At 46.0% G+C, this 9,714-nt stretch overlaps 1 protein-coding gene across 1 annotated transcript; it reads right to left on the reverse strand.

Moving 5' to 3' along the window:
* Positions 1 to 707: 707 nt before the first annotated feature.
* On the reverse strand, positions 708 to 1,778 carry RRS1 (ribosome biogenesis regulator 1 homolog; the record flags this gene model as incomplete). Its single annotated transcript, XM_079533338.1, has 1 exon — positions 708 to 1,778. One exon carries the CDS (start codon positions 1,776 to 1,778, stop codon positions 708 to 710), a length of 1,071 nt encoding a protein of 356 aa, XP_079389464.1.
* Positions 1,779 to 9,714: the final 7,936 nt, after the last annotated feature.

Here is a 9,714-nt window from a genome sequence, read left to right on the forward strand (position 1 = left end):
ATCCTGTCACCTGTCACCAGTGAGAAGAGACCAACCCCGCTCTCACTGTAAGCACCTTTCAGATATTGGAAGAGAGCAGTAAGGTCTCCCCTCAGCCTCCTTTTCCCCAGAGTCAACAGCCTCAGTTCCTTCAGTCTCTCCCCGTAGGCCACATTCTCCACACCCTTCACCACCTTGTTGCCGTTTTTTGGACCTGCTCCAGCACCTGTGTCCTTTCTGTACTGAGGCGCCCAAAACTGAACACAGTACTCGAGGTGAGGCCTCACCAGTGCTGAGTACAGGGGCAGGACAACTTCCCCAGTCCTGCTCACCACACCATTCCTGATACAAGCCAGGATGCCGTTGGCCTTCTTGGCCGCTTTCCAGCCACTCCTCCCTAAGCCTGTAGGGCTGCCTGGGGTTGTTGCAACTAAAATGCAGAACCCAACGCTTGGCCCACTTCAACTACATCTGCTATCAGTCTGACAACACGGACAGCTCAGGCTGCACCCTGCTGCCTAGCCCTGTTCTTCCCATTGCCGGGCATGGGAGCTGCCACCCGGCCATCCCATAGGAGCCACGCACAAGACATTTTACAAAGACCAAAGGGTGTTTATTGACAGAGGTGTGGGCCGCACAGCGGCAGAGCAGTCCCTTCGCACCCCTCGCACGCAGTCGCTCAGTGCCCGCAGCACCGATCCCTTCGTGGCCCGCAGGCTGGCAGTCCCTCAAGCCTTCTTCCTCCTGCCGCCGCCTCCGGCAGGTCGCTGCTGCCGCCGGGCCGCGCCGCCCTTCTTGCCGCCGCCGCTCCTCTTCCCGGGTCGCTGCTGCTGCCGGCGGCCCCGCTTGCCGCGCTGCGCCCGCTTCTTGCCCTTGGCGGCGGCCGCCTCGGCGTCCTCCTCGCGGAGCTGCTTATTGACGGCGCGGGTGATGTCCAGAGCCGGCTTCTTGGCGCTCATGCCCCGCAGCAGCTCCAGCTGCCGCCCGCGCTCGGCCGCCAAGTCACCCAGCAGCGGCCCGAAGCGCCGTTTCTTGCCGCCGTCGCGGGAGGGCGGCTCGGCCGGCTCCTTGGGCAGCCGCGGCTGGAAGCGGCCGAGCGAGGCGGTGGAGACGCGGGCCACACGCGCGGCCAGGCCCAGCTCCTGGCGGCTCTGGTGGCCCGTGGGGTGCAGCGGAGCGGCGGCGGCGGAGCGGTGCGCCCGGGCCAGGTTCCGCAGCCGGTTGAGCTCGTTACGGGCCACCCGCTCGCGCTTGGCGCGCCGCAGCTTGGCGAGCTGGTCCTCCTCCGGGTCGGCGCCCGCCGGCACCTCCGCCAGCCAGGCGCGGCCGGGGTCGCCGCCCGCCCGCCGGTACCCCCAGCGCCTCCGCCACTCCTTGGCCTGCTCGTCCCACACCAGCGAGGTCCGCTTGCGGCGCCGGATGCCCTTCAGCCGGGCGAACTGCTCCCAGCGCGTGGGGGGCCGCGGGCGCGGCGGCGGCTTCTCCCGCGGCAGGCGGAAGGCGGGCTCGGGCAGCCGCGCCACCAGCGGCCCCGCCGCCCCGTCCGCCCGCTCGGCCGGCAGCTCCCACAGCCGCGCCGCCAGCAGCTGCGCGTTGTCCCGGGCCAGCGCCCGCAGCTGCGACTCCCGCCGCGGCCCGGCCCCGCGCAGCGCCGCGGCCGGCGGTGGGTTGGGGTCCAGCGCCAGCAGGTTGCCCAGGTCGAACTCCAGCTCCAGCTCCTTCTCCACCTGCAGGCTCCGCGGCTGCTGCTGTTCTTGGGCCGCCGCCGCCAGCACCTCCTCCACGCGCACGGCCGCCATGGTGGCGGGCCGCGTGTGGCCGCCCGAGCGCAGGAAGCGCGGCGCGGCCCTTTCGAGTCAGCGCGACGGAACTCCGTGCGGCGCCCGGCCTGCCGGGAGCTGTAGGCCTGCCCGCCTACGGGCCTGCAGTGACTGCCGGGAGATGTTCGCCCCCCTGCTGCTCCTTCTGTTCCCAGAGGGCTTCCGCAGCCCCTTGCCCGGTTGTGTAATGGTTGTAAAACAGGCATTGCATTTAGCCCCAGCATGAGACAGGGTTAGTGTGAGGGGTGCTGAAACCCCAGGCAGGAAGAGTGCCTGAGGGAAAGGGACCTTGATGTACTTACTGATGGACAGTCAGCTGAGTAAGAGCCAACAGTGTGCCCAGGTGGCCAAGAAGGCCAACGGCATCCTGGCTTGTATCAGGAATGGTGTGGTGAGCAGGACTGGGGAAGTCGTCCTGCCCCTGTACTCAGCACTGGTGAGGCCTCACCTCAAGTACTGTGTTCAGTTTTGGGCGCCTCAGTACAGAAAGGACACAGGTGCTGGAGCAGGTCCAAAAACGGCAACAAGGTGGTGAAGGGCGTGGAGAATGTGGCCTACGGGGAGAGACTGAAGGAACTGAGGCTGTTGACTCTGGGGAAAAGGAGGCTGAGGGGAGACCTTACTGCTCTCTTCCAATATCTGAAAGGTGCTTACAGTGATAGTGGGGTTGGTTTCTTCTTACCGGTGACAGGTGACAGGATGAGGGGAAATGGCCTCTAGTTGCACCAGGGGAGGTTTAGGTTGGATATCAGGATATCAACCCTTCTTTGCAGAAAGGATGGCTATGCACTGGAATAGGCTTCCCAGTTGAGTCACCATCCCTGGATGTGTTTAAAAACCATTTGGATGTGGTGCTCAGGGACGTGATTTAGTGGAGGATTGTTAGAGTTAGGGTAGTATGGTTAGGTTGCAGTTGATCTTGACGATCTTTAAGGTTTTTTCCAACCTGAGCAATTCTATGATTGAGTGATTCTATGAAAGTCAGATGTTGCTGCCCTGTTGTTGCCCATCATAGAAGGCCACGGCTGTGACTGAGTACGCAGCATCCAGGGTGAGCAAACAGTCTTGCAAATCTCCCTGCCGCTGTGGCTGGTGTGTGCATGCAAACACCAGGCAGATTTAAGATGCACAGATATGTTAGTAATATATATATCTTTTTCTATAGCATAGATTTCCATAACACAACACAACATAACATAACATAACATAACATAACATAGCATAGCATAGCATAGCATAGCATAACATAACATAACATAACATAACATTCAAGCATCTGCATCTCTGCAGCAAAGCCATGTTCTGTGTGTGCTAACAGCAGAACCAAAATTCAAGTCCCATATTTAGGCCCCATTAGGACCGACACTGGCCCTGTGGGCAGGGCTTTTGGCAAAGGAAGAAGGGGAGCAGCATTTGGAAGGTGGGATCACCTGGCAGGTGTCTAGTGAAGCATAGTGAAAAGTGAGGTGATACTGCATGCATCCAAAGGTCGGCTGAGTCAGAGATATTACCATGCTATTTTTAAATAAATGAGGTATGGAAGGATCCTTTTACACTAATGTAGATTGCATAGCCATGACATTTTGAGCTGACTTGTGCCCTAAAAACAAGCTAAGGGGGAGGATCTATCTGTATCCAAGAAAATGATGGGAGTTTTTACACAAGATACACATTTCTACTAAGTTAATCACATCTCTATAGATACATTATGTCTGGAGTGATGGAAATAACTCTGAGTATAATAGCAGGGCAATGTTTTGGAGAAAATGCTAGGATTGTAAATAAAGATGAATACACTTATAATTCTAAATGTGATGAAGTCTCCCTTTTTTTCACCCCCAAGTCAACAATTATGGGTGTGGTTTGTGCACTGTGGAACAAATAGGAGCCAATGGTGCAGACCATTTCTCCATTTACCACAAGATGGCATTGCACTGGAGGATATGTTTTTTCTTGGACCTTGTTATTTTTTCACCTAGAATTACAGATAAAATGAACTTTAAAGATGTGTCTTTGAAGAGATGTACGTGCACTATTAGATGAGATTCAGTCATACATCTGTACTTTTGAATGGCAGTCTGGTCAATAGCTACCTGCTGATCCTTGTGCTCTCCTGAGTTTTGTTCTTATGCAGTGAACTCTTTGAGTTCTTTTGGTTATTATTTGTACAAAATCCTAAAGCTTTCATATAAATGACTAGGAGTGGAAGGACACAATTGCTAATATTTCTTACACTTCCAAAGTTACCTTCAGAGTTTATGATTACTATGTGTCAGAAAGAACAGCAGAAGGAGTACATACCAGGATTTGTTCCATTTCATCTGATAGCCTGAACTTGCTAAGAAAAGAAAAAAAAAAAAAAAGAAAGAAAGAAAGAAAGAAAAAAAAGCCTGTAATGTAGCAATTCACTTTCTGGGAACTGTTGTTTAGAGCTGAATTCCAGCTTTCTTATGTATTCCAGGAATTGTAATTTGCTATATGAGTGCTTGCAAATCAGTAAACAGGTCTGTTTGTTTGCTGCATGGGGATCATTGCCAGGAAACTCTACACTCAGTACACTTGGTCTGAAACTGAGTTCAAAGGTGAGTTTTTTAATGTCTTTTTTTTTTTTTTTCTCCCTTTGCTGTATGTTTCATTGCTGAAGGCAAGGAATTGCTCCTGTGCACTTGGTCTCTATGCATGTTGTTGGAGAGTCACAATTAATAATAAACTGAGAAAAATTGTGATTTTTTTGGTGGGGTTTTTTTTTTTTTTTTTCCTATTTATCAATATCACACTTTCATCAATCTAGGTAAGTCTTTGAAATTTGTCACAAGTAAACGTTATAAACATTGTCAAAGCATAAGGAAAAAAAAACAACAAATCATTTAAATGCATTACTAGAGAATAAGACTGAAAGAGCTTCTTGCATCTTTTCAAAGACTCATACTTCTAATGGGCATGAGTGAAACCCTGATCAAGCTGAAGTTTTTGATGGTTTTGCTGCAGTTCTTGACAAAGCCAGATTTTGCTTATCTTACGCAGAATTTTCATAGTCTATGGATGTATAGATCTTCTGTTGTGTAGCAGAAGGAAATAATTTAGTTTACTGACAACACCAAACTTTTTGTCGTGTAAGCACTGAAAGACAGACATAACTGAAGAACTGAATTATGAGCTTCACTCTACTGTGCTTCATGTTTCCTAAGCACCGTGTTGTCTCCTACTGAAGTGTGACTACACAGTCACTACAGCTGCACAAAGAGATGGCAGAGCACTGTGCGCTGCTGTGCAGAGTGATGGACAGGACATCTCTGAGCTTGTGATTTCACAGTGTGGTTGGTAAAGTAGTCTGAAGAATGTCTGAATGGATTTGTGTACAAAGCAGGATTTTAAAACGGGATCATGGGTATTTTGGGAGACTGCAGAATTGGTTTCTGAGATTCTCACTGTAGTAATCAGAGTCACACTTGGAGCTTATAACCATTAGTTCATAGCAGAGAATTACAAGCAGGCACACAGCTTCACTGAAGTGTATAGATGTGTGCAGTACTGAAAAGACCAATTGCAGAAATTGCATTTAGGAAATAAATACCTTGTGTTTGCTCCAGCTTTCCTAACAGATTTTTGCGGTAATTTTTCTAAAGGATGAATTTTTAGAAATGTTTATTTATTTTGGCCATCCCCTCTTCTGGGCATCTGGTTTTAGAATCTGAAATACCACACTTCTCCAACCATGGCTGGATTTGGGAGTTCTCAGCACTCACTTAAAGAACTTGAAATCAGTTCCTCCTAGGCCTCCTAGACCTTCACAGTCCATTGATACTTGACCAGTTTCAGCCATACCCTTCTTACCCAACTTACTGTCTCCAGTGTGAATGACAGTAATACATAACTCAGTGTTTGTGTGCATGTGTGCTTAATTCCTTAGTGCTTGCTTACTTTCTGTACAATAGATGATCAGACAGAAGTTGGCTGCTATGGCAGAGTGCAAGGTTTCTTTGCTGTGAGAAAAGCTTTGTTTTGTTTCTGTGTTTGTTTTTTCTTACTATAGTTGTGGCCTGCATGAACAGCATAAGATGGCAGAGTGTAATCTGCAGGAGCACTTTGCCATAAGAGTAATAGAAAGCATAACACAGGATGCAACACACCAAATGAACCACAACATCAATAAGCTATAATGTGTCTTAACCCTACTTAGCTGTTATTTTTATTACTTCTGTTCAGCTGGGATGCAACTTAAGCCTTGTGTTCCTTAGGAACTGCTCTAATACACAGTATTCACATCTTACTGTTTGTGATAGAATTAATGTAGATCTACTCTTCAAACTTTTGCCGATTACCTCTGGATGGCACTAGATGTAGTTGCAAGACGATTCGAAGAATTCTTAAAACTGCTGAAAGAATCATTATGAAGAACGCTTTTATCAGGGAAACTCAAAGTGCTGGTAATTTTGGCAGATGGTAGAAAGTACCCTTGAAATGCGCACACTGTTCCAAGTGAGGCAGTGATCTCTTGATTTTGTTCAGTATGCTTTAAAGTGAAATTTACATGGTAGAATTTCTTCCTGTAAGGGAGAAGTTAGTTCACTGAAGCTAAACTGAGAACAACAGTTTGTAGATCTAATTTGCTACCCAATACGTTTTTTTATCCTGATTTCAAAATGCGTGTTATTTCTTGGGATATGTAAGTGCTTTTGCAGTCCAAGTCCATCTAGGAGGAAAAACAACCTGGTTAAAGACTTTTTCCTGTTCACTAGTCCATATAATGTGAAAAATAAATGTCACAATTAAGCACAATGCAGAGAACTAAGCCACTATCTTTTATCAGACGAGATGCCTTACTTCAGCAGTAAAAAAAAAAAAGAAAAGAAAAGCTTGGTGGTTACAATTTATGCTATTAAAGAAAGAGTTACGTTACCTGTTACAGATAATGGATAGTTCCTTCCCATGGTGTCACCAACATAAGGCCTTGAGCTAGGAACGGATTAAAGGACCTGCTTTATTCTAAGCCTGTGGATTGTTCCATTGAAAGAATTACCTGTACAGATGTGATTAAAAGCTTTTCTGCTCCATTTGTAATTTCTCCTATCAGATAATTTGATGTATTAGCAGAATGATGTATTTGTGAAAAAGGAGATTCGGGAGGCTGTAAATACAGTTCTAAAACCTAAAACTGGGTAATGGGAAATACAGGTACAAGTGGATACCCTGAAGAGTCAGATTTTTGGTTCTGAAGACAGATGTAGATGGCTGATGAGATAGCACTCAAATCTGGATGCCTATAGGCCTTGTGGAAAGTGATTGGTAGCTCATAATCTGTTTTGATCTGCTGACTGGCTGTGATTGTGTGGTTTCATTGAACTGATTTTGGGTAAACAAAACATAAGCTGAGCTAATTTAAGGCCTTCCCAAGTGCATGATGCCTATCTTGCTATGCATTAGGGAATCAAGCTGAAATTTGATTGTGACATGTTTTTCTTTTTTATGAGCTTTACAGTGACCTGATTTTTTGAGAAAGTTTTCTTGTAGTGTGGTTTTAGTACGAGAAATCACAGCGATGGTGTGACTTCCTTTTGTTAGATGTGTTTTAGGAGAACTGAAAGAACTGAGTGGGAGCTTTATCAGACAGTGATGAGAAGAATGGCAGTGTAGTAACATATTCTTTTTCCAGGGTCAGTCTTTCTTATCACCTTTCTAAAGTATGCCTACTCTTTGGCATAAGATTGTTTCTGCAAGTTCTTTTAAAAACACTGAACAGATTTCCTTCTTCTACAAGAAACCTGTCATGCACTGAAATTTGTCCTGGATTGAGTTTACACTTGCAACCAGAAGAACAAAAACAGTTCCTCTGTTCTTGTGTGGGGCTCGTGGCAGGAAATGTGTCCAGTAGCTGGAGTGATAAGATGTATGTAAATTATATCCATGATACAAAAGGTGTGCCATAGTCACTACTGACTTTTGTGGCAGAGGGAAGGCAAATCAAATGGACATGAAGGTTCAATACCACGTAGCATAGATTAGCATAAACCTATCTATGCTTGCTGAGAGTGACTGTGGCAGCTCCTATGTTTTAATGCTTTCTGAGTCAGAAGCCACCCATTTTCCAGCAGTTGCATGGAAAGACGGTTCTTGGGCAACATTTTTGATAGTGAACCTCGGCCTTTTATGTGCATGTAGAAATACCACATACATGTCATTGAATTTATGTGGATAATAGCATTCACGTGAGCAAGATAGATTGAATATTGATTTTTTCCAAAGGAAGAAGGGTGAGATCTGATCTCAAGGCAAAACAGTGCAATGCATTTAGGATCATGACTCTTCAGTGACCTATTGGGAACCTCCAGCATGGGGCTAGTTGTAAATTCAAGCACCATTTCATATGCGTGCCACAACTATTTCATACAGGACAACCACTTGAATCCCAGTTGCAGGATGACATGCAGATGTATGCTGAGACGCTGCTTCTCAAAGTTATCTGCAAAGCCATGGCTCTCAGCAAGGAAAGGGCTCCCCATACAAAGTTTATAACTATATCCTCCACATTTCCATTCATCTGTGAGGCTGATCAGTCAGGATGATGTTTTGTTTTCCACTTGTTTTCAGACTGTTTTGTTTCTAAAGCTACCTTTGACACCAGCGTGATGAAATACACATTGAAGATGGTGTGATCAGGTGTGGGGAATATGCATGCAGGTCCTGCCACGAAACAGCAGAAACGTTTGTGTGTGTGACTATGCCTCCTACAAGGTACTTTGATAATGTACCCTGTAGGTGTCCAAGTAAACGATACTAAGTGCTGTGTTTCAAATCTGATGTTTCAATTACATTGGTTTCACTCACTTCAAGGTCTTGCTAACACATATTCAGTTGACAGTTATCAATGAAAGGGGAAAAAATCTTGCTTTAGATGTTTTTACACACAGGAAAATGGTACTTTGATAAGTATAATCCAAGGTATTAGGGAGGTTTTCAAACACATGTAACCACAGGTGACTCATGTAAGACAAGAATCATCTGTAAAATTATGTAAGCTTGTACCTAGAATGTATGTTGTAGTTCAGAGTAAATTAGAACAATTTCTGTTGAACAAACATTTTTCATTTGAAAGGCCCTGCAACCTAAGAGTGGGACTGTATGTCTTATCCAGTGATAAATGATTTGTCTGAAATAGTTCTTGTTATGAAAAAGAAACCCTAGAGATTAACAGAGTCAATTTATTGGTTTTTTAGACCACGGTCAGGATCTCAGGGAAGTGAGGGGTTAACTGAGAGCAGCAATGACATTGGCCATCCCAAGGTAACTTCTCTACAGCTGCTGGATCATAACCCTCAGATCTGGGCAAGGAAATTCCCTGTCCTAATCTGCAGTCAGAGCCCCCAGGTCCTTGGAGGGGATGAGAAAGCTTCTGAGCTGCATGGTGCCCCCCTTGTGCCACTACATAACCAAATCAGGAATTCTATGCAGCGTATCCTTGTTCTTTTAGTTTTATGCAGCATACTTCTGTTCATCAGCTGCTGTGCTACAAGTATAGCAGCAAACCTGTAAAATGGAACAGAATCTCAGCAACACAATAAAAATCATTAATTATTTGCACATTTTCACAACAGAAAATATTTGTTTCTGTGTCAAAGGTTGCATGAATGGCTTAATCTACAGTACTGTTAACTCTTGATTTCAAATGTGCAGATATTTCATACAGTTTGTTTTCTGTCTTTGCTACTGAGACTACCTTGTGCTTTCAGTGCAGGAAAAGTGTTAGTTCCAAACTTTATTGTGATCGGGTTTTTTTGTGGAAACAGAGTGTTTGTTGAGCTGTGTTGCTACTCCTTGTCACTTTCTTGTATTCACATTCACAATCACATTCATGTTTTCTTCCTATCCAAATGTCTCAGATTCTGACAAAGGACACTTTTCTTTTCTCTTGAAGATG

The sequence above is a fragment of the Tetrao urogallus genome (assembly GCF_951394365.1).
Source record: "Tetrao urogallus genome assembly, chromosome: 3".
Taxonomy (NCBI): Eukaryota; Metazoa; Chordata; class Aves; order Galliformes; family Phasianidae; genus Tetrao; species Tetrao urogallus.